General features: G+C 45.1%; 1 protein-coding gene across 2 annotated transcripts in view; it reads right to left on the bottom strand.

Annotated features, from left to right (window-relative positions):
* Positions 1-2,485: 2,485 nt before the first annotated feature.
* LOC143815041 (interferon-induced GTP-binding protein Mx1-like) overlaps positions 2,486-25,712 on the bottom strand; it is a 65,205-nt gene continuing 41,978 nt past the window's right edge. For both annotated transcript variants that reach the window (XM_077293850.1, XM_077293851.1), the window contains exons 13-16: positions 14,432-14,590; positions 5,640-5,716; positions 3,909-4,121; positions 2,486-3,444 (exon numbers count right to left, since the gene is read on the bottom strand). In XM_077293850.1, the coding sequence (XP_077149965.1) occupies positions 3,211-3,444; positions 3,909-4,121; positions 5,640-5,716; positions 14,432-14,590 (683 nt within the window). In that variant the 3' untranslated portion in view covers positions 2,486-3,210. The remainder of the gene's footprint in view (positions 3,445-3,908; positions 4,122-5,639; positions 5,717-14,431; positions 14,591-25,712) is intronic.

Here is a 25,712-nt window from a genome sequence, read left to right as displayed (position 1 = left end):
AGCAAGGGTTACCAAATTTCACAGTTTTAATTTAACAGGGGATTAACTCCTCACAGTGAGATAAATGGTTAAATGAGGGTTAAACAGTTCAATGGCAAACAATAGGCAATGTTAATGCGAAATAAACAAGTTAACGGCAGTTCTTTAAATCACTTATCCTGTCAGAGGCTTCAAAGGTTCACAACTGAAGCTATGAATGCAGTGGCACCAACAACGGCTGGCGCAGTGCTGTTCCAGTGGGGTCCTGCAAACAACGGTCCGTCTTCTGGCAGCAGCGGGCGGTCTTTGTCTTTACCCGCTGAGCCCCTAGTCCATAAGTTGGTGCGGCCAAAGCAAACAGGGTTGCCACACTGACAGAGTCTAACGTGGACTGGCAAGTGTCAACTGGCAAGGTAGGCCGCAAATGTCTGTCCAGTACTCGACTTTCTCTATGCGGCACGGGTGTTGTGCTCACGATCATGAAGCACGCGGCACCTCGTTCTCTGCCAGCTACTGGGCGCGCTGCACTTCTCTCTCTGTGCTGTGCGCTGCCTGTTCCCGCCAAGACTGAAGCGCCGACTACAGCTGGCGCGATGCTTCTCCAACGAGGTCCTGCAGACCACGGTTCCACGATGAGGGCGGCAGCGAACGCTCCTGAACTCTGCCCTGGCTCTTAGGCTGGCGTGCGACGCGGCAAATTTTAGGCCACGCCTCTGACCCCACCCATTCATAATTAGTCACACCCATATCCACGTCCCAACCACACCCATTTAGCACTGCTGATCACACTGTTTCATATACAATAATTCTAAACAAAAAAATATGGCCACACAGTGCTCCATACTGTATAATGGCCACACGATGCTCCATACTGTATAATGACTGCACATGATGCTCCATACTGTACATTGGCTGCACATGATGCTCCATACTGTATAATGGCCACACGATGCTCCATACTGTATAATGACTGCACATGATGCTCCATACTGTACATTGGCTGCACATGATGCTCCATACTGTATAATGGCCACACATGATACTCCATACTGTATAATGACCGCACATGATGCCCCATACTGTATAATGACCGCACATGATGCTCCATACTGTATAATGACCGCACATGATGCTCCATACTGTATAATGACTGCACATGATGCTCCATACTGTATAATGGCCACACATGATGCTCCATACTGTATAATGACCGCACATGATGCTCCATACTGTATAATGACCGCACATGATGCTCCATACTGTATAATGACTGCACATGATGCTCCATACTGTATAATGGCCACACATCACGCTCCATACTGTATAATGACCGCACATGATGCTCCATACTGTATATTGGCCGCACATGATACTTCGTACCATATAATGGCCACACATAGCTACTCCTACACACGCGGCTGCGCTCCGTACACTTTGCACACACGGCTCCGCTACGTACACACGCGCTCCGCTCCATACACCTTGTACACATTCAGCTCCGCTCCATACACCTCGCACACACACAGCTCCGCTCCATACACCTCGCACACACACGGCTCTGCTAAATCCACCTCGTACACACATTGCTCCGCTCCATACACCTCGCACACACACACGGCTCCGCTCCATACACCTCGTACACACACGGCTCCGCTCCATACACCTCGCACACACACGGCTCCGCTCCATACAGCTCACACACACACGGCTCCGCTCCATACACCTTGCACACACACACGGCTCTGCTCCATACACCTCGTACACACACGGCTCCGCTCCATACACCTTGTACACACACGGCTCCGCTCCATACACCTCGCACACACACGGCTCCGCTCCGTACACCTCATACACACACGGCTCCGCTCCATACACCTCGCACACACACGGCTCTGCTAAATCCACCTCGTACACACATTGCTCCGCTCCATACACCTCGCACACACACGGCTCCGCTCCATACACCTCGTACACACACGGCTCCGCTCCATACACCTCGCACACACACACGGCTCTGCTCCATACACCTCGCACACACACACGGCTCTGCTACATCCACACTGTACACCTGACCCCACACAAGGCATCATCGACTACTCACTGATCTGCATCTGTCGCTCTGCAATAACACAGCAGTGAGCACTGAGCAGCCAAGGCAAACAGGGAGGCTGTGAGTGTGTCCGTCCCTCCCTGCTCAGCCCCACTCATTCCATGTACCTCAAAGGAGCTATGCTCAAACTAGAAGTGTCCCCCTCTCTCTCCCTCTCTGAACAGTGACGCTGGGAGACTCAGGAACATACGAAGGGGAAGGGGCGTGGCCTAACAAAAGGGGGTGTGACGGAGTTTCTCCTGCTGTGTCCGGGATGAGAGCGTCCTGCGCTGGACAGCGGGGCAAAGCATGAAATCCGGGACACTCCCGCACAATGAGGGACGGTTGGGAGCTATGTTTAATGTGTTACAACCTTGGTAATATACAACAATATTTCAGTAGTATAATAGTGTGCAAATGTTTTCTGTGAATGATATATTAGCAATTTTTGCAATAATTTGAATATTATTTGTGTAAGTAACTCTGTATTTAGTCACAAGAATTCTGAAATCATCAGGGAAGCAATGACCTTTCCTTAATTCAGTTTACTGGATAACGTGATACAGCAATGAGTAAGAAAAATAAGTAAAAAAATCTGGAAAACATATGTCAGTAAAAAAAAAAACATTGGAGTGACAGATGAGAAATTTATTGCACAGCTCTTAATAAATTTGTTACATATTTGGGTTGTGCATGCAAGATAAAATGAAATGAAGCTAAAATTTACTCTAATTTTTTTGCGTAAGCCATAGTAAATGTGTGATGTGGTTGACCCTGTTAAACCGCGGCATTTAATCAAGCTAGTGCAAAACTGAAAAAAGCTGTAAAATGTTTAGAAATTTATTAAGAGCATAACAGCCTTATAAGCCTTTCGACCAATCATTCTTCAAAAAGTTTGAAGGGTTCACCACCCTTCTTTTAAATGAAGAATGGACTGAAATTTGCGCTTGACTGGAACAGCACAATGAAGCCATGGATCAATAAGTGAGAATAGGTATTTTTTTCTTACTTTTAAATCACACTGGGACGGTTTTTCTTGTTAAAAAATCAGGACGGATTTCCCCTTTTAACTCACATAATTATAATAAAATCTTCAGATAAAATAGTGCTAAGAAAAAAAAAAGTTCTTAAAAATGTGTTTTTCAGTTGCTAAGTGAAAATCTTTGTAAACGCTCCCGGGCCATCTTGAGCCGCCGAATCTGATCCTTCAGCCTCTTTCTGTCTCCGGACAGACCGTCACTTTCTTCTAGGAGGTCAGTTTGGTTTCGTTCTTCCAGCAGGCGGATCATTTCATAGTGTAATTTCTTCCTGAACTGATATAGGATGTGATACTGAATAATCAGAGGGACTTGATTAGCCAAACGAGTGGTGGTGTTCTGGAAGAGGAAGAAAGCGCAAAAATTACAAACAAAAAAAAAATGGGAATCATCCTTTGATTTTGTTCTGGATGAATCCAGCAAAATGGCAGCTTATTAAAGGCTGAAGGGTTAAAAAAAATTAAATTAGGATGGCCCTCAACTGTTCCACTTTGTCACTCTGAACCTTCTTTGGATCCGTGCTGCCTCTTCTTTCATAGTTTTATAGCTTTCATTGTTTTTAAGGTTGAAGGTAGACCTAAATCCATCAAGTTCAACCTATAGCCTAAGGTGTGGCTCCAGATCCTATAGTGGATCCAACCCATAGTAGATCCACTTAACACGAGGATCCATAGGAAGGTGAAAGCCCCAACAAAAGAAAAATAGATTTTCCCTCTTCTAACATTTCTAAGAGATGACTTCTGCGGCCGTACTGATATTTGTAGATATCTTATGCTATACCATCCCGTACATTAGTGACTCACCTTAAAATAAGATTCCAAATGGCAGGACGCATCCTTTATTGTCAGCTGCCTCAGGTCATGCAGGATCTGATCTTTCTCTGTAGATTTTAAAACTGAGAAGGCCTCACAGTACAGAGTGTCCTGACAATAAATGATTTTCTCCATTTCGAATTGTAACGTGATTGCCGTCTCTGCGTCTTTTTTCTGCTTGTGAGAAATATCTTCAATTTTATGCTTGGAACACAGAAGAAAAGAGAATGCAAATATGAAAGATAAGTGGAAATGAATGATGAAGAATCTGAGCATATCTCATACTATCCTTATTGAAAAAATGGCCAAGTATGGGATTGACAAAGCTGTGGTTAGGTGGATTCACAAATGGTTGCATATCCAATTGGAAGAGTGTTTCAATTGGGGCACCACAAGTCTCTGTCCTGGCCCCAGTGTTGTTCAATATTTCTATAAATGATCTAGATAACTGAAAGTAAACTAATCAAATTTGCAGAAGATGCAAAGCTAGTAGGGACAGCTAACACTAGAGAAGACAGAGAAAGGTTTCAGAAGGATCTAGGTAAGCTTGAACAATGGGCAGAGACTAATAGAATGGTATTTAATGGAGAAGTGCAAGATTCTACTTCTGGGCAAGAAAAACGAAAAATACATCTACAGAATGGGAGGAACACGTGTGAAAAAGACGTGGGTATTCTAATAGATCACAGAATGCACAGGAGACAACAATGTGATGCAGCAGCAAATAAGGCAAACACAGTTCTAGGATGTATTAAGAGAAGCATAGAGTCTAGATCATGTGAAGTAATGATCCCCCTCTACTCCTCCTTGGTCAGACCTCATCTGGAATACTGTGTCCAGTTCTGGGCACCACACTTAAAAAAAGACATTGAAAAACTGGAGCAAGTTCAGAGAAGAGCTGCCAGGATGGTGAACGGACTGCAAAGTATGTCCTATGAGGAACGGGTAAAGGATCTGTGAATGTTTAGCTTGGAAAAAAGAAAGCTAAGAGAAGACTAAATAGCGGTCTACAAATATCTGAAGGGCTGTCACAGTGTAGCGGGATCATCCTTATTCTCATTTGCACATGGAAACATGAGAAGCAATGGAATGAAACTGAAAGGGAGAATATACAGATTAGATAATAGAAAAAACTTTTTGACAGCGAGGGTGATCAATGAGTGGAACAGGCTGCCACGAGAGATGGTGACTAGTCCTCCTTCAATAGAAGTCTTCAAGCAGAGGTTGGACAGAAATCTGTCTGAGATGTTTTAGTGAATCCTGCATTGAGCAGGGGGTTGGACACGATGACCCTGGAGGTCCCTTCCAACTCTAAGATTCTAGGATTCTATGAGCAAATAATCCTCCAATCCTTTCTTCTATTAACAAAAAAATTCTAGGCTTCTGCATGTAACTTCAGATTGTCTAATCTTAACAGTGTGCGACATGCAAACTGTCAGGATTGCCCTTTTATGGCTGCTTATCAACTTGTCCCAAAACATCGAGTGAAGCAGGAAAAGTTGCTTACATAAAGGAAGTCATGTCACAACTGACATAGCAGGCAATAAAGGGGAACCCTGACAGTGTGCATATTGCACATTGTTAGGATTCAGGATTTTGTAGTCACATAAAATGATTGCAAAAATTTACATTCAGCCCAGAAAACCTCTTTATCTCAGAAGTAAAACTTGATGCAAAAATATATATTTTTAAGGTAGACAACACAATTTCTATAAACCTTACTGTGGCAGCGTAGGAAAGCTTCTCGAACTGAGTAAAACGTGTAGAAGCTACGTCTTTAAAACGTTTCTGGACGAGTTCTAGAATAATAAAATGGATATTTATCACTTGAAAGTTGTGCACTCGATTTTCGAATAAGAACATTTTTTAACTTTCCATCCAAATGCTAAACCGTTAAGTTTGCTCAACCAGATTTTTAGCCAGGAGGAAGCTTCAAAATATGAAAAAAAGATATTGTCAATAATACGCATGAAAATAAACTTTGTATCAGAGAAATCTGCTTCCTTCTCCTTCTGGACTGATCTTTCATTAACAAAAATTCACAAAATTCACAATTCACAGGTAAAATCTGTCTTCAGTGAATTTTCTTATTAATGGGTTAGGAAATGACAGTTGGTGCTCATGAAGCTGTATGGAGAACTCACTCTCCATAGAATGTCTGTGTCTGCCTCTAGCTCCTCCCCTCCATAGAAGGTTTGTGTCTGCCTCTAGCTCCTCCCCTCCATAGAAGGTTTGTGTCTGCCTCTAGCTCCTCCCCTCCATGGAATGTCTGTGTCTACCTCTAGCTCCTCCCCTTCATAGAATGTCTGTGTTCCTCTAGCTCCTCCCCTCCATAGAAGGTTTGTGTCTGCCTCTAGCTCCTCCCCTCCATAGAATGTCTGTGTGATCCTCTAACCCTTCCCCTCCATAGAATGTCTGTGTCTGCCTCTAGCTCCTTCCCTCCATAGAATGTCTGTGTCTGCCCCTAGCTTCTCCCCTCCATAGAATGTCTGTATCTGCCTCTAGCTCCTCCCTCTCCATAGATTGTCTGTGTCTGCCTCTAGCTCCTCCCTCTCCATAGTATGCCTGTGTTTGCCTCTAGCTCCTCCCTCTCCATAGAATGTCTGTGTCTGCAACTAGCTCCTCCCTCTCCATAGTATGCCTGTGTCTGCCTCTAGCTCCTCCCTCTCCATAGTATGCCTGTGTCTGCCTCTAGCTCCTCCCCTCCATAGAATGTCTGTGTCTGCCTCTAGCTCCTCCCTCTCCATAGTATGCCTGTGTCTGCCTCTAGCTCCTCCCTTTCCATAGTATGCCTGTGTTTGCCTCTAGCTCCTCCCTCTCCATAGAATGTCTGTATCTGCAACTAGCTCCTCCCTCTCCATAGAATGTCTGTGTCTGCAACTAGCTCCTCCCTCTCCATAGAATGTCTGTGTCTGCATCTAGCTCCTCCCTCTCCATAGAATGTCTGTGTCTGCAACTAGCTCCTCCCTCTCCATAGAATGTCTGTGTCTGCCTCTAGCTCCTCCCTCTCCATAGAATGCCTGTGTCTGCATCTAGCTCCTCCCTCTCCATAGTATGCCTGTGTCTGCATCTAGCTCCTCCCTCTCCATAGAATGTCTGTTGTCTGCAACTAGCTCCTCCCTCTCCATAGAATGTCTGTGTCTGCCTCTAGCTCCTCCCTCTCCATAGAATGCCTGTGTCTGCATCTAGCTTCTCCCTCTCCATAGAATGTCTGTGTCTGCCTCTAGCTCCTCCCTCTCCATAGAATGTCTGTGTCTGCAACTAGCTCCTCCCTCTCCATAGAATGTCTGTGTCTGCCTCTAGCTCCTCCCTCTCCATAGAATGCCTGTGTCTGCATCTAGCTTCTCCCTCTCCATAGAATGTCTGTGTCTGCCTCTAGCTCCTCCCTCTCCATAGAATGCCTGTGTCTGCAACTAGCTCCTCCTCTCCATAGAATGCCTGTGTCTGCATCTAGCTCCTCCCTCTCCATAGAATGTCTATGTCTGCCTCTAGCTCCTCCCTCTGCATAGAATGTCTGTGTCTGCCTCTAGCTCCTCCCTCTGCATAGAATGCCTGTGTCTGCATCTAGCTCCTCCCTCTCCATAGAATGTCTGTGTCTGCAACTAGCTCCTCCCTCTCCATAGAATGTCTGTGTCTGCCTCTAGCTCCTCCCTCTCCATAGAATGCCTGTGTCTGCATCTAGCTTCTCCCTCTCCATAGAATGTCTGTGTCTGCCTCTAGCTCCTCCCTCTCCATAGAATGCCTGTGTCTGCAACTAGCTCCTCCCTCTCCATAGAATGTCTATGTCTGCCTCTAGCTCCTCCCTCTGCATAGAATGTCTGTGTCTGCCTCTAGCTCCTCCCTCTGCATAGAATGTCTGTGTCTGCCTCTAGCTCCTCCCTCTCCATAGAATTTTAACCCTGTTTTCTCTTGACATATTGTACTTCATGGTAGTGGTAAAATTTCTTCGATATAACTTGCGTTTATTTGTGAAAAAAAAAGAAATTTTGAAAATTTTCGCAATTTTCCAACTTTGAATTTTTATGCCTTTAAATCACAGACATATGTCACACAAAATACTTAATAAGTAACATTTCCCACATGTCTACTTTACATCAGAACAATTTAGGAACCAAAATTTTTTTTTGTTAGGGAGTTATAAGGGTTAAAAGTTGACCAGCAATTTCTCATTTTTACAACACCATTTTTTTTAGGGACCACATCTCATTTGAAGTCATTTTGAGGGGTCTATATGATAGAAAATACCCAAGTGTGACACCATTCTAAAAACTGCACCCCTCAAGGTACTCAAAACCACATTCAAGAAGTTTATTAACCCTTCAGGTGTTTCACAGGAATTTTTGGAATGTTTAAATAAAAATTAACATTTACATTTTTTTTACACAAAATTTATTTCAGCTCCAATTTGTTTTATTTTACCAAGGGTAACAGGAGAAAATGGACCCCAAAAGTTGTTGTACAATTTGTGCTGAGTACGCTGATACTCCATATGTGGGGGTAAACCACTGTTTGGGCGCAGGGCAGAGCTCGGAAGGGAAGGAGCGCCATTTGACTTTTCAATGCAAAATTGACTGGAATTGAGATGGAACGCCATGTTGCGTTTGGAGAGCCCCTAATGTGCCTAAACATTGAAACCCCCCACAAGTGACACCATTTTGGAAAGAAGACCCCCTAAGGAACTTATCTAGAAGAGTTTTGAGAGCTTTGATCCCCCAAGTGTTTCACTACAGTTTATAACGCAGAGCCGTGAAAATAAAAATTCTTTTTTTTCACAAAAATGATATTTTAGCCCCCAGTTTTGTATTTTCACAAGGGTAACAGGATAAATTGGACCCCAAAAGTTGTTGTCCAATTTGTCCTGAGTACGCTGATACCCCATATGTGGGGGGAACCACTGTTTGGGCGCATGGCAGAGCTCGGGAGGGAAGGAGCGCCATTTGGAATGCAGACTTAGATGAATTGGTTTGCAGGCGTCACGTTGCATTTGCAGAGCCCCTGATGTACCCAAACAGTAGAAACCCCCCACAAGTGACCCCATATTGGAAACTAGACCCCCCACGGAACTTATCTAGATGTGTTGTGAGAACTTTGAACCCCCAAGTGTTTCACTACAGTATATAACGCAGAGCCGTGAAAATAAAAATATTTTTTTCCACAAAAATGATTTTTTAGCCCCCAGTTTTGTATTTTCCCAAGGGTAACAGGAGAAATTGGACCCCAAAAGTTGTTGTCCAATTTGTCCTGAGTATGATGATACCCCATATGTGGGAGGGAACCACTGTTTGGGCGCATGGCAGAGCTCGGGAGGGAAGGAGCGCCATTTGGAATGCAGACTTAGATGGATTGGTCTGCAGGCATCACGTTGCATTTGCAGAGCCCCTGATGTACTCAAACAGTACAAACCCCCCAAGTGACCCCATATTGGAAACTAGACCTCCAAAGGAACTTATCTAGATGTGTTGTGAGAACTATGAACCCCCAAGTGTTTCACTACAGTTTATAACGCAGAGCCGTGAAAATAAAAAATGGGTTTTTTTCCACAAAAATTATTTTTTAGCCCCCAGTTTTGTATTTTCCCAAGGGTAACAGGAGAAATTGGACCCCAAACTTTGTTGTCCAATTTGTCCTGAGTGCGCTGATACCCCATATGTGGGGGGGAACCACTGTTTGGGCGCATGGCAGAGCTCGGAAGGGAAGGAGCGCCGTTTGGAATGCAGACTTAGATGGATTGGTCTGCAGGCGTCACGTTGCATTTGCAGAGCCCCTGATGCACCCAAACAGTAGAAACCCCCAAAAGTGACCCCATATGGAAACTAGACCTCCCAAGGAACTTATCTAGATGTGTTGTGAGAACTTTGAACCCCCAAGTGTTTCACTACAGTTTACAACGCAGAGCCGTGAAAATAAAAAATCTTTTTTCCCACAAAAAAGATTTTTAGCCCCTCAAATTTATATTTTCCCAAGGGTAACAAGAGAACTTGGACCCCAAAAGTTGTTGTCCAATTTGTCCCGAGTACGCTGATGCCCCATATGTTGGGGTAAACCCCTGTTTGGGCGCACGGGAAAGCTCGGAAGGGAAGGAGCACTGTTTTACTTTTTCAATGCACAATTGGCTGGAATTGAGATCGGACGCCATGTCACGTTTGGAGAGCCCCTGATGTGCCTAAACAGTGGAAACTCCCCAATTCTAACTGAAACCCTAATCCAAACACACCCCTAACCCTAATCCCAACGGTAACCCTAACCACACCCCTAACCCTGACACACCGCTAACTCTAATCTCAACCCTAATCCCAACCGTAAATGTAATCCAAACCCTAACCCTAACTTTAGCCCCAACCCTAACCCTAACTTTAGCTCCAACCCTAGCCCCAACCCTAACCCTAGCCCTAACCCTAGCCTTAACCCTAGTCCTAACCCTAGCCCTAACCCTAACCCTAGCCCTAATCCTAACCCTAGCCCTAACCCTAGCCCTAATGGGAAAATGGAAATAAATAGATTTTTTTTAATTTTATTATTTTTCCCTAACTAAGGGGGTGATGAAGGGGGGTTTGATTTACTTTTATAGCATTTTTTATAGCGGATTTTTATGATTGGCAGCCGTCACACACTAAAAGACGCTTTTTATAGCAAAAAAGTTTTTGCGTCTCCACATTTTGAGACCTATAATATTTCCATATTTTGGTCCACAGAGTCATGTGAGGTCTTGTTTTTTGCGGGACGAGTTTACGTTTTTATTGGTAACATTTTCGGACATGTGACAGTTTTTGATCGCTTTTTATTCCGATTTTTGTGAGGCAGAATTACAAAAAAACAGCTATTCATGAATTTCTTTTGGGGGAGGCGTTTATACCGTTCCACATTTGGTAAAATTGATAAAGCAGTTTTATTTTTTGGGTCAGTACGATTACAGCGATACCTCATTTATATCATTTTTTTATGCTTTGGTGCTTTTATACGATAAAGACTATTTTATAGAATAAATAATTATTTTGGAATCGCTTTACTCTGAGGACTATAACTTTTTTATTTTTTCTTTGATGACGCTGTATGGTGACTCGTTTTTTGCAGGACAAGATGACGTTTTCAGCGGTACCATGGTTATTTATATCCGTCTTTTTTGTTCGCGTGTTATTCCACTTTTTGTTCGGCGGTATGATAATAAAGCGTTGTTTTTTGCCTTGTTTTTTTTTTTCCCCTACGGTGTTGACTGAAGGGGTTAACTAGTGATATAGTTTTATAGGTGGGGTCGTTACGGACGCGGCGATACTAAATATGTGTACTTTTTTGGTTTTTTTTTATTATTTAGATAAAGAAATGTATTTATGGGAATAATATTTATTTTTTTTTCTTTATTTAGGAATTTTTTTTTTTTTTTTTTACACATGTGGAAATTTTTTTTTTACTTTTTTACTTTGTCTCAGGGGGGGCATCACTGATCGCTGATCTGACAGTTTGCACAGCACTCTGTCAGATCGGCGATCTGACTTACAGTGCTGCAGGCTTACCAAGCGCTTGCTCTGAGCAGGCACTTGGTAAGCCACCTCCCTCCCTGCAGGACCCGGATGCCGCGGCCATCTTGGATCCGGGCACCTGCAGCAAAGAGGAGGTAAGAGACCCTCGCAGCAACGCGATCACATTGCGTTGCTCCGGGGGTCTCAGGGAAGCACGCAGGGAGCCCCCTCCCTGCGTGATGCTTCCCTGTACCGCCGGCACACCGCGATCATGTTTGATCGCGGTGTGCCGGGGGTTAATGTGCTGGGGCGGTCCGTGACCACTCCTGGCACATAGTGCCGGATGTCAGCTGCGATAGTCAGCTGACACTCGGCCGCGATCGGCCGCGCTCCCCCCGTGAGCGCCGCCGATCGCGCTGGGCGTACTATCCCGTCGAGGTGGGGTGGGCCCGTATGACCACCGACGTCCAATGTCAGAAAGGGGTTAAAAGCACCAACTGTCATCTCCCATATCAGTAATGGGAAAATCTGTCTTCACTGAACACAGATTTTACATCTGAAGTGAAATATCAGTCCAGGAGGAGAAACAAGTGGATTTTTCTGATAAGATAAATGACAAAGTTTCTAATTTTAATATGTTCTCTAGATTTATGAAATTAAAATTAAAATGACGGTTACTCTTTAAGCATTTTTACATCGTGGCCATTTTCTTAGTTGAAAATATAGTCGGGAAATCCCTGTAATATCATATTTTGTTTTAGAAGAAGTAGAAAAAAAATATTGAATCATCAATAAAACTAATCCCAGTTGGTACTTTTTTTGCTCCTGGTTGGATTTTCAGTCACTGGAGCGAGGTCGGTCACCGGGGAATGGTCGTTCTTCATACCTGCTTCAGATGCGGTCCCTCTGGTGCCGGTCTGCTCCACTGCTGAAGCTGCAGTCGCTGGATAGGCCGCGGTGTTGTTGTCTTCTCCCACAGCATCTTGCTTTCCGGCTCCGCTGGGGTCACAGGTGCAGGCTGCAGGTCTTTCGGTGGCACCACCATCTTTTTCCGCAGCGCCGCTCTTTCTTGCTCTGTAGCGCCGGAACTTCTTTCCTGCTCCGGACCAGACGAGGCTGCCGACGGATGTCTGGTGAGGCTCACGATGATGGTCTTCTTCCATCAGAGCACAGCTTCCATCTGCATCTGCACGAGCTGCCAGGTGAGTTCTTCTTTTTCCTTCCGCAGGAGGTCCAGATTCATCAGCGGCGATGGGTGCAGTTCTTGCAGGTCCCGGTTGGGACAGTCCTCTTTCTCCATCCCACGCTCCGGGGTCCGCTCACCACCCCCCGCCATGTTGATTTCCAGTTCTTCCTCCTTGGTGTTAGTTCCCGCGGTTTTGCAGTATCACGCCCGTCTTCGTGGGCGGTCCTGTTTCTTCTCTCCGCCATCCCAGACAAGGAGGCGGACCTCTCTTGTTGATGGGCATATTTCTCGGACATAGTAGTACTGATGAGGGGCGGCCATAGTTTTCACGCCGTTTCTCCAGGTGCCACCCACGACAACGTGCCCATTTCCTCCTGCACCCCACATGGTGCAATAATAATAATGGTGGCAGTTTTGTCGCAATTTTACAGTACACAGTCTCTTAGTAAATCACAGTCTCTAAGGCGCACATGACCCAGTTTGCTGGGTCGGTCCATCCTGTTCGTGATGCCAAAAATGGAACGCCCGCCAGGGCAGCTGGGTACTTGGTACCGGGTCCAGTGTCTCACTTAAAGGGGATGTCACAGTGGCTGCGACCCGGTCCGTGGTCCTGGGCGCCCATGTAAAAGGGGAAGGGTCTTTAAAAGGGAAATAAAGTCTATTGTTCGTGACGCCACCTGTGGTATTCGGTCAGGGTGACGGACGCTGCTTTAAAGGGGTCCTCTGGGGTGATGGTATAACAGCTAGATGGTGTAACTTCTCACAGGTGAAGTATGTCCCCAGGGCTTCCCAAGTGTGTGGCAATGATGGTGTAGCCAATGAATAAGAGAGGACACAGGTCTGCAGTCTTTTACCTGGTTTACTGATGGTAGCAGTAGGCAATAAGGGATCCCACTTCCAGGTGAGGTCCATCAGCCTTTCCTACTTGCGCTAGATGGCGAGGTCCCTGCTGCTTAATGCTTACTGGCAGGGTCCTCTCTCTCCTGTCCTAAGACAGCTGTCTGTACGATAGGCAGTTTGAGCCTGTTTACAGGATCTCTCAGATGACCTGGCTCTCACGTTTACTGTTTCACCTCAGACTTGTTGCAGGTAATTCACATAAAGTCCTATGCCCTCCGGTTCTGACGTGCGTCCTAGAGAACAACACGTCATCGGGCTTCCGGTACCCAGCTTCTGCGCTCTGGCTCTCAGGGTGTCCTTCCGCTGTTCCCCTCCTGAGCCCTTCGCTCTAAGCCCCACTATCATTCCACTCCTTCTGCTTCTCTTTCCAGGGGTAGCAGCTCCTTCGTGGCAGCTCGGACCCCACGTCTGTTCCAGATGTCCTTTCTCTCTCCTCTCCTCAACTGGCTGGCTCCTCCTCTAGGAGGACACAAAGTCTAAGGGACGCTCCCCTGAGTCCGGGTTCAGAGCTCTATCTCCTGGCCTAGATTCAGATGTGTTGAATGTGTGTGCCTTACCTGATAGAGATGATCCCCCTTGCCTTCAAGTGTGACATCACCCTCCTCGAAAGAAAGGCGACATCACTGCAGCAGCCGCATACCTAGGTTGCTGCACAGTCGTTCCTTGGACATGGAGCTTAGGGGTCCAAAAAGTATCCTTTGGCCCATGTGACAATACAAATAATATTGAAGACCCGTTATTGTTGGGGGCCGTGTTGGAGATTTCGATTAATGCTATTGAAGACCTCCAACATAAGAAGAATCACTGTCCTCATGTTCGCGTCATCCTCATCACATCTACTGTTAATTGTGCAAAGGAGCTATATACACAAAAGGATAGGAGGACATTTTGCATCCAGAGCTTTTGCCAAATTCCTTCTTTAGTTCATAAGTGTAATATTCTCAGGTGTAATTTCCGTCACAGAATCATCTTACCAGTGACGTTGTGCAGCAGATTTAGAGCCGGCTCCTCAAACATCACTATATGTTTCCTCATAATGTCCTCAAATTTATTGTAGTTGATGAATCCGATGAGCTCGCGGCCTCGATACTGATTCTCGTACACGTCCTTTTCTTGTCTCATCTCATTGACAACTGCAATGTGAAGACTCTGTGTTATACTGAAGCAATAAGTATATTTATTCTGAAATATTAAGAGGTGAGAACTTAGCGCATAACTTTAGTTTAGCTACACAAATTATTATTGCTTTAATCTGATCTGTCACTTGCCATAAATATGTATTTTTTTTTTACCCGATGTAAATGCTGCTGTTCTACTGAATCCAGCATTGTTTTTCTTTTGTTCCTGCGCCTCTCGGTTCCTGAGATATGATCCCTTCTTCCTTTTATGTAAACCTGGTCTATTTATGCAATTAGGTGTGGTTATCTACTCTTTTATTGAAGACCACACCCAGTTGGCTAACAAGACTAGATTTATATATCGGGAAAAGGGGGCTATAGATCAGGAATGGAGAAGTGTAAAAACAAAAGGAAAAAAATGATAAATTCAGGAGAAAGCAACTTTCACACTAGGCAAACAAATTGTATATTTGATAATTGTATATGTGATAAATGTTCACTAGTGATCCCACCATTTTGATCCCAATCACTATGTACATATCTCCTTCCTGCCCGAACACAGTGAAAAAGGAATCTGAATGGAGCGGTAGTGGAGGTAGCCATAGAAAGGAGTTTTTGTGGTACAAGCCGTATATTTTAATCACACCGTACATAACACTAATTCATTTAGTTGTACTCTTTTTTTGGGAAGGATTGAAAAATAAATATTGTAGATTTTTTTAAATCATGCTAAAATAGACAAGGGGAAAAAAAAGAGAGAAGGAAGACTATGTGGGCAGCATGGTGACCTTGCAGCATTGGGGTCCTGGGTTAAAATTCCAACAAGGTCAACATCTGTAAGTGCAGCGCCCCAGAGTCCTGGTCGTTGCAGTAATGTCGCTCTGCCACTAAGGGGAGTGATGTTACGTCTGATTGCACTAAAGGAGTTTCTCTGACCAGGTAACACTCACACTACACTTCACACTCCGGCCACCAGGGGGGGTGGTTCTATCTAGTAGGCCACTCCTCACACTCTGGTAAAACTGGGGGTTGGACAGGAAGACAGTGAGAAGTAACTGGGAAGAGCTGGTGAGAGGACCTGTCAGGGATGGGATCCTGGCAGACTCCTAAGAGCAGAACTAACCAGTGAACAACGGGAATACAGTAAAGAGGAATTAGGACCAGAAGGAGTCGTGCTGTTAGACCGAGGCAACATCCTTCTGAGGCGCAAACAGTCGGTGGCCGGAACGCCGAGCAAGTAAGAGACTCTAAGTACTACTGCAAACCACGGCCGGACAGCCAATTCTAAGTTGGCTGTCCCACACAAATCACCTAAGCAGACACCGGAGGCAGCTGTGGGAGTGGGGCGACTCTAGGGTCCCGGAAGAACTCCAGGCCTACCCCGTCATACGGGTGCGTCCTACCATATCATCTGGGGGACGGAGAGATCCAACATCAGAGACAAACAGAATCAGTTGTGAGGACTATCCCGGGAGCTCAGCAGGGAAGGACTACAATACACAGCGCTAGAAGGTAGACACTGATTCCCACCTGTAAAGAGAACTCCTGATGTGCCTTTGGACCGGCCGGTCTCAGACAGCCCTGTTGACAGCGCTCTGGACTGAGGATTCTAAAACCTTCAGTAAAGAGGTAAAGAAACTGCAACCTGGTGTCCTCGTTATTTACTACGACCTACGCGGCACCGCAACATCACCACCATTTACCACCACCTTTCACTGGACGCCCCTCGGCAGGGTCACGGACCGGGTCTAGCCACCGTGACAACCCCAGAGCAGAGACTCAGAGGCCCGGTACCGGGTACCCCTCGGCCCTGCGGCAGTGGGGGCGCTCCATAAGGAGTTTGTATGTTCTCCCCGTGTTTACGTGGGTTTCCTCTGGGTTCTCCAGTTTATTCCCTCCATCCATAGACATACAGACAGGGGATGTAGATTGTGAGTCCCAATGGGGACAGCGATGATGTCTGTAAAGTGCTGTAGAATATGATGCCATCATTAATGGAGTAAAATAAATAAATGGCAGCTATATAACTTACTGAATAAGTATGAGTTATTAACAGTATGTGGTCACTACAGACATAGCGACTATCTGTTTTTGCCTGGTCTAATTCGGGATCTGTATTTTATATATTGACTACCTGCAGAATAACCTAACTAGGACACCAGAGTTCTGCAGAGCGTATTCCACTTAATTCAGCTTTTGCAGGATACTTCAGTACTTCAGGAAGTGTCGCAGGGGCTCAACCGCCATGTTCAAGTCCCCGTTCCGTATGTTTTGCGGCAGTTAGACAGCCAATACACATGTGGGTCTTGTCTGCCAAATCATGTTGGCTATGGCATTAGTTTGTATGGCAGGCAATCCCCGGCGCTTGAGCACCCGAGTTACTCGAAGTGTACCCAAGCACCCCAATATTGCTCTAGCGGCGAGAATGCTCGCTCATCACTATCTGTGTGTTACACAGGATCTGCAACTAACGGCCAAGGGTGATGGCGCGGAGTGCAGCCATGGATTGTTGACCAGTTAAATGCTGCTATCAATATCTGGCAAACGCATTAACAGCACACCGGCATCGGGGCGTGCCCATGATGTGATCGAGGGCCACCGATGGGTTGCTTTGACAGCAAGGGGTCTGTTGAAGACCTCCGTGCTTGTCAATATGTCTCTCCCTTGAAACTCAGCCTGTGGCCGGGCTTCAATGGAGACAGTGATTTTTACTATATGCAGCAATACTGTGATATTACTGTATATAGTACAAGCAATCTGGCGACGTAAGGCTCAAGTCCCCTAAGGGGACTAATAAATACAGTAAAAAAATGTTTTGTACAAAAAAAAAGTTTAAGTCACTTTCTTTTTCCCGTATTAAAAATAGAGAAAATAAACAATACATATATGTGATGTCTCCGTGTCTGTAAAAGTCTGATCTATCAAAATATAAAATTAATTAACCCTATCGGTAAACACCATAAAGAGAAAAAAATTAAAAAATCCCCAAATTTCAGGTTTTGGGACTTCAACACCACAAAAATGCTGAAACAAGCGATCAAAATGTCATATCTATTCCAAAATAATATAAATAAAAAACGATGTCTTGCCCCACAAAAAATAAGCCCTCACGCAGCTCCACTGAAAGTGAAATGTAAACATTAGGGGTCTCGGAAAATGACGACACATTCAAAAATTTCTGATTTTTACCAGTAAAATATTGAATAATCTGCATATTTTTTTTATCGTCGTAATCGTATTGATGAAAACAATCATATTGCCGGGTCCTTTTTACCACAAAACACAATTGTCAGAATTGTGGGGTTTTTTTTTCACAATTTCACCGCACTTGGAATTTTTTTCCCGTTTTCCCGCACACTATGTGGTAAAATGAATGATGTCATTGAAAAGTACAACTTGTCCACTAAACACAAGCCCTCATATGTCTTTTTATATTTTTTATAACCCCCTTCCTAAACCTCAAAAGACAACCAAAATGGAGGCTCGCCTGCCACCAAAATTCAAGTTCTGACCTAATCCGACCTTTTCATGAAATTCACAATAAATGTCGCTATGCTAATTACAAATTGATTTACGCATCTCGATTCATTAGGCCGGCGTCACACTAGGTGTAAGTAAATACGGTCCTTTTTTTTTGCGGCCGTAATATGCAGTAATTGTCCCAAAACACTGTTCAGTATTCAATGCGAGGATGCGATTTTTACGCACAAATTTATCCGTGTGTCATCCGTATGGCTTCCGTACAGCAATTTTTTTCTCGCAGGCTTGCAAAATGGACATATCATGGATCCATCGGCTCAAATATTCTTAAAAACATATATACAGAGTATATATATATATATATATATATATGTCAGTGAGACACACATATATATATATTTATATTTAATTCAGCGCTAGATAGCATAAAAGCCGGTAATTCAATTGCCGGCTTTTCCTATCTCCTTCACAAACGCGACAGGATATGAGACATGGTTTACATACAGTAAACCATCTCATATCCCTTTTTTATGACATATTCCTCTTTACTAATGTAAGAAGTGTCTTTGTGTCAAATTTGGGGGCTCTAGCTATTAAATTAAAGGGTTAAATCCTGAAAAAAATTGGCGTGGGCTCCCGCGCAATTTTCTCCGCCAGAGTGGGAAAGCCAGTGACTGAGGGCAGATATTAATAGCCTAGAGAGGGTCCATGGTTATTGGCCCCCTGGCTAGAAACATCTGCCCCCAGCCACCCCAGAAGAGGCACATCTGTAAGATGCCCCTATTCTGGCACTTGGCCACTCTCTTCCCACTCCCGTGTAGTGGTGGGATATGGGGTAATGAAGGGTTAATGTTACCTTGCTATTGTAAGGTGACATTAAGCTAGGTTAATAATGGAGAGGCGTCAATTAGGACACCTATCCATTATTAATCCAATAGTACGAAATGGTTAATAAAACACACACACATTATTAAAAAGTATTTTAATGAAATAAAGACACTTGGTGTTTTAATATTTTATTATACTCTTAATACACCTGAAGAGCCTTGTCACCTGAAATAAAGTTAAAAAAACAAACAACAATATTCCATACCTTTCGTCGTTACAGTCTTGTCCAACGCTGTAAATCCATCTGAAGGGGTTAAGTCATTTTACACCCAGGAGCTCTGCTAATGCAGCTGTGCTCCTGACTGTAAAACTTGGGGAATGAATGGAATGCAGGGGAATGTACTGTAGTTACCTCGAGTCGCGGTGATGCGCCCTCTGCTGGATGAACTCATGAACTCGAGCGTGGGAACTTTTCAGAATATTTTCCCATGCTCGAGTTAATATGAGTTCATCCAGCAGAGGGTGCATCACCACGACTCGAGGTAACTACAGTACATTCCCCTGCATTCCATTCATTCACCAAGTTTTACAGTCAGGAGCACAGCTGCATTAGCAGAGCTCCTGGGTGTAAAATGACTCGGGACCGGAGTGTGCGGCTGCATGTATTTCTATGCAGCTACAGGCTCCGGTCCCGAGTGCCGGCGGCAGTGCCGGGTATTGAGGAGAGAGACTCGCGCGAGTTTCTTGCATTGCAGTTGCAAGTGCGACCCCGGCCTATGGGTCAGAACGGAGAAGGTGGAGAAATGTTTTTTTTTTCTCCATGGATGAGTAGCCAAGAAGGAGCTGCAACCCCTGGGAAGACTGAGCATTTTGAAAGAGTTGAATAGTGAAGGAGCTTAGAGGGAAGAAGCACAGAGGAGAAAGGGGCTCAGCAGGGGAACAGCGGCAGGACACCCTCAGAGCCAGAGCGCAGAAACCAGGTACCGGGAGCCCGAGGATGTGTTGTCATCTAGGATGCGCATCAGAACCGGAGGGCATAGGACTGTAAGTCAATTACCTGCACCAAGTCTGGGATGAAGCAGTAACTTGAGAGCCTGGGTCAAGAAAGAGATCCTGTAAACAGGCTCAAACTGCCTATCGGACAGACATCTGTCTCAGGACAGGAGAGAGGGGACTTTGCAACCAAGCTTCAAGTGGCAGGGACCCTGCCAACTAACGTAGCACAAGTAGGAAAGGCTTATGGACCTCACCTGGGAGGTCCCCTACTGCCTCCAAGCCAGCCGGACCACAGCTCCCCTGCACTTGGAACTCTGGACTGAGGACTACTGCCATCAGTAAACCAGGTAAAGACTGCAAACCTGTGTCCTCTGTTATTTACCGGCTTACACCTTCATTGCCATACACCAGGGGCCCTGGGAGCCTACTTCACCTGTGGGAAGTTACACTATCTAGCTGCCACAGTGCAGCACCCCAGGGTCCTGGTCATTGCAGTAATATCATTGTCCTCTAGGGGTGAGTGATGTTACGTTTGGAGGCAGTGAAGGAGATCTCTTTATCAGGTAACACAATGCATGCAACATGTTCACACTCCAGACCAGAAGGGGGAGCTCTAAGCCTGTTTTTAGGTGAACTCCCCTATAAAAACATCCTGATCTGGAGGAAAAGGGAGTTCAGAGTTGAGTTCCTGTCAGGAAGACAGAGGGAAAGGAGGCAGAGGAGCCCTGTGGCCTGAATTGCCGCAACTCCTAGGAAACAGACGGATAGAAAGCAGAACATATTGCAGAGAGTGTGAAGGAAAGCAAAGCAAAGGAGAGGATATCAGAGGAAGATCAGCCAGGAGCAGCCTGCCTTCTTCTGAGGCGCAGAAATCCGGTAGCACCGAACACCGAGGGAGCAACAGTCCTTTATGCCTTGCTCCAGAGACCGGCAGGACAGCTAATTTCATGTTACCTGTCTGCACCTACACCCAGGAGGCACGGTGGCACCCCTCAGAGGCCGGGGCATGCTAGAGTCCCTACAAACAGCCTCAAGCCACCAGTCATACGGGTTTGTCCTATCCATCTGGGGGACAGAGAGAGACATAACATCTGTAACATCTTCAACAGTTGTGAGGACCTTATGAGAAGCTTAGCAGTAAGGGACTACAACACTTAAGCGCAAAGGAAGGCTACTGATTTCCACCTGGATAAGGGGACTCTGGATTTGCCTCCAAACTGGCTGGACTCTGCCTACCCTGTGATCTGGTGCTCTGGACTGTGGATGCGGAAGCCTTCAGTAAAAAGGTAAAGAGACTGCAACCTTGTGTCCTCGTTCTTCACTGCGCCTCTCACCATCCACCATCTACACACTGGGAAGCCCTGGGGTTACACTTCACCTGTGGGAAGGTATTCCATCTAGCTGCCATAACATCACCCCAGTGGACCCCTTAAAGCAGCATCGGTCACCCTGACCAAATACCACAGGTGGCGTCATGAACACTTTCCCTTTAAAGACCTTTCCCCCATTTACACGGACGTCCCTAGGGCCACGGACTGGGTCAGCCACCGTAACATCCCCCTCGAGAACCGAAGGATCCGGTACCGAGTACCCCACTGCCCTACTGGGGGGGGGGCCCATCCAATACCATCACCCCAGAGGACCCCTTTAAGCAGCGTCGGTCACCCTGACCGAAAACCACAGGTGGCGTCATGAACATAGACTTTATTTTTCCCTTAAAAGACTTTTCCCCTTTTACATGCGCGCCCAGGGCCACGAACCGGGTCACAGCCACCTTGACATCCCCTTTAAGTGAGACAGCGGACCCGGTACCGAGTACCCTGGTGGGCGATCCACATCCCCTGCCTACTTTCATTTCCCATCAGTTTATACTGTATGTACTGTATCTTTGTCCATTTTGTTTAATCTTTAATTGTGTTTAATTAATTTAATTTTTATTTATTAAGTGTGACTTGTTGCTACTCCGTTTTTTTAAGTGTTTGATTGTATATTTGGAGTACTCCACTGTACTTATATCTTGCTGATATTGTGGGAGAGCTTGATATAAATATGCTCTTGGCATTTTCATATGAATTGTGTTTTATGATTACTGTTTTAGAATGTAGGCAGCGTGGTGGCTAAGTGAATCCTATCTCTTCTTTTGATTATCTGGCCTGGCACGATGCCATTGTCATCACGCCCAGCCAATCAATAGAAGAACCATCAATGCCGTCCTGTTAAAAACAGTACTCCCACTGTCGAGGTTGATGGAATGGGACTGCAAATCGATTAGTCAGCGCTATGTAAGTGTTATATCTATCCATCTATCTATAAATATATTTATCCATCTACACTGTGTTCCAAATGATTCTGCACAAAGAGTTTAGGAGTGATAAGGTTAGAATTCTTTTGTTTGTCATTTAAACTCATTGATGGTGATGTGTGTCAGGGCTCTTTATATCACTGAAAGCAATTGCAGATACCTGTGCACATTAGTTTGGCCGGTGTGTCCAAATAAAGGCAAGACTACTTAAGAAGGCTGTTCCACATTATTAAGCAGCCTACATTTTTGGCCAAAATGGGAAAGAAAAAGGATGTGTCGGCTGCTGAGAAGCAACAAATTGTGGAGTATTTAGGTCAAGGCATGACTACAATCAACATCGCCAAGACACTTCATCGTGATCATCGCACAATCAAGAAGTATGTATCTGATTCCCAGCACACACTTGTGCGTGCTGATAAGGAAAAATTGAGGACTCTTTCCAACAGGCAATTGCGTAAGGTTAAAAGAGCAGCTGCAAAAATGCCTTGTCATAGCAGCAGACAAGTTTTTGAAGCTGCTGGTGCCTCCAACGTCCCCAGAACAACAAGATGCAGGGTCCTTCAGAGGTTTGCAGCTGTGCGTAAGCCATCCTGTCGACCACCTCTATCCACTGCACACAAGCAGAAACGGCTCCAGTGGGCCAAACGATACATGAAGACTGACTTCCAAACTGTTTTGTTCACCGATGAGTGCCGTGCAACGCTCGATGGTCCAGATGGATGGAGTGGAGGATGGTTGGTTGATGGACACCCCATGAAAACACGGCTAAGGCGCCAACAAGGTGGAGGTGGAGTAATGTTTTGGGCTGGAATCATGGGGAGAGAGATTGTCGGCCCCTTTATGATCCCTGAAGGGGTAAAGATGAACTCCATAATCTATGTGGAGTTTCTAAAACAACACTTCCTGCGATGGTTCAAGAGGAAGAACCGTGCTTTCCGCAGCAAGATCATTTTCATGCATGATAATGCACCGTCTCATGCTGCAAAAAACACATCTGCATCTCTGGCTGCTATGGGCATAAAAGAGGACAAACTTATGGTGTGGCCACCATCTTCCCCCGACCTCAACCCCATTGAGAACCTCTGGAGCATCATCAAAAGGAGTGTCTATGACGACGGGAGGCAGGTCACATCTAAGCAACACCTCTGGGAGGGGATTCTGTCCACATGCAAAACAACTGAAGCAGAAACCATCCAAAAACTGACAAATTCAATGGACGAGAGAGTTCAGAAGCTTCTTTTGAACAAGGGGTCCTATGTGCAAATGTAACATCACCTAGAATAAAGTTTTCACTTGAAAACTGTTTGATTTCATTTTGTAATAAGCTGATAATGCTTATAACTTCACAACTGACCATTTTTTTGTTCAAAATAAAAAAAAAAGGTTGAAAACTCTGCTGTGCATAATAATTTGGAACATGCATTTTGAGTGTTTATTTTTTTTTTTTTTAAAGATACTGTTTTCATAGGCAGTTTGTTCCAAAACATTGCAATTATACTAGAATAGTAGATGACTGGAAAATAACAATGACTGCAATTCAGATAGGTAATTTAGAGAAAATATGAGGAAATATTATTTGCATAATAATTTGGAACCCAGTGTATCTATAGATATATCTATCTATATCTAACTATAGATAGATGGATAGATATATCTATAGATAGATAGATAATACCAAGCCCGATGTTTAGTAATAAACATAATAAAATGGTACATAAACAGTTAAATAAAGACACACACACACACACACACACAAAATCTGCGTTATGCCGGGGTCACACTTGCGAGAAACTAGCATGAGTCTCGCACCTCAATACCCGGCACTGCCGCCGGCACTTGGACCGGAGTGTTGAGCTGCATAGAAATACATGCATCCGCACACTCCCGTCCCGAGTGCCAGCGGCAGTGCCGGGTATTGAGGTGCAAGACTCGTGCGAGTTTCTCACTAGTGTGACCCCGGCCTTAAAACAATATCTGTTTAATGTAAAAAAAAAGTTTAAAAAAAATAGCGTGTGCTCCCTCGCAATTTTCTGCGCCAGAGAGGGAAAGCTAGCAACTGGGGGCCGATGTTTATAGCCTAGGAAAAGGTTAATATCCATGCATCTTCCCAGGCTATGAATATCAGCCCGCAGCTGTATATTTAGCCTTTACTGGCTATTAAAATAGGGAGACCCTCCAAAAAATGACAGCTGACAGATGCGGGCTGATATTCATAGCCTACGAAGGGGCCATGGATATTTCCCCCAGTTCCAACACCAGCTCACAGCCGCCCCAGAAATGGCACATCTCTAAGATGCGCAAATTCCGGCACTTAGCCTCTCTCTTCCCACTGCCCTGTAGCAGGGATATGGGGTAATATTTGTGGGGTTGATGTCACCTTTGAATTGTAAGGTGCTATCAAGCCGGCTTAGTAATAGAGAGGCGTCAATAAGATACCTATCCATTACTAATCCTACAGTTGTGAAAGGATTTAATAAACACACAGACATAATAAAGTATTTTAATGAAATAAAACACTACACAGTTTGCCATCTTTATTGTACGCCTAATTCCTGCATCGCCCTCAATCTCCTACAAAAAATGTAAAAAATAATAAACCAACACAAATACTCCCTGGTCCGACATAGTCCATTTAATAACGAGTGTCCCACGACGATCTTCCCTATAGAGCTGTCACATCAGGAGATGTGACTGCTCTATAGGTCTTCAGTGACACACTGACAGGAGACAATGGCTCCTGCAGTGTTATCACTGAGGGTTTACGCTCTCACTTTACGGCACTGCTACGTGACAATTTTCCCATGCAGTGGTGGCGCAAGTGACAGGGACCTCTGATGGCGGAGTGATACAATGCGGGATGATACCTGCCGTCAGTGTATCACCGGAGCCCCTGGAGAGCGGTTGACAGCTCTCCACGGGAGATCGTCGTGGGACACTCATTATTAAATGGATTACATCAGAACAGGGAGTATACTGCTGGTTTACTTTATTTATTTATTTTTTACAGGTGATCAAGGGCATCGGGGATTAGCTGTTGGTGAGTATGTACTGTATGTGTGTATGTGGTTTTTTTTTTTACACTTGAACACAATAGCCAATGATGGGACTACTATGGCTCATTGGATGCTGTCACTGTAGCAGGCATAGCCGGATGGGACTAGTAGTCCCATCGGACGATGCCTGCCTACACACAGACCCACAGACCCCCGCAGACACACACAAACACCCACACACAGACACGCACATCTTCTTCGCACTCACACAGTCTCCGCCCACACACTCTTCCTCCTCCTGATCTGCAGCGTTTCTCGCACCCAACTCTGGTGCAAAACCGCAGATCTTTTTAAACCTGTGGTTTTGCTGCGGATTTGACTGAATCAATGGAAGTCAATGGGTGCAGAAACGCTGCAGAGCCGCAAAAAGAATTGACATGCTGCTGAAAATAAAGCACTGCACATCCGTGTTTTTTTTCCGCAGCATGTGCACACCAATTGACAATCTCCCATTAACTAAGTTTGCTTGTGCACTACA

The sequence above is a fragment of the Ranitomeya variabilis genome, chromosome 3 (assembly GCF_051348905.1).
Source record: "Ranitomeya variabilis isolate aRanVar5 chromosome 3, aRanVar5.hap1, whole genome shotgun sequence".
In the NCBI taxonomy this organism is placed as follows: Eukaryota; Metazoa; Chordata; class Amphibia; order Anura; family Dendrobatidae; genus Ranitomeya; species Ranitomeya variabilis.
The sequence above is the reverse complement of the archived record's forward strand: the minus strand, read 5'-3'. Positions and strand labels throughout refer to the sequence as shown.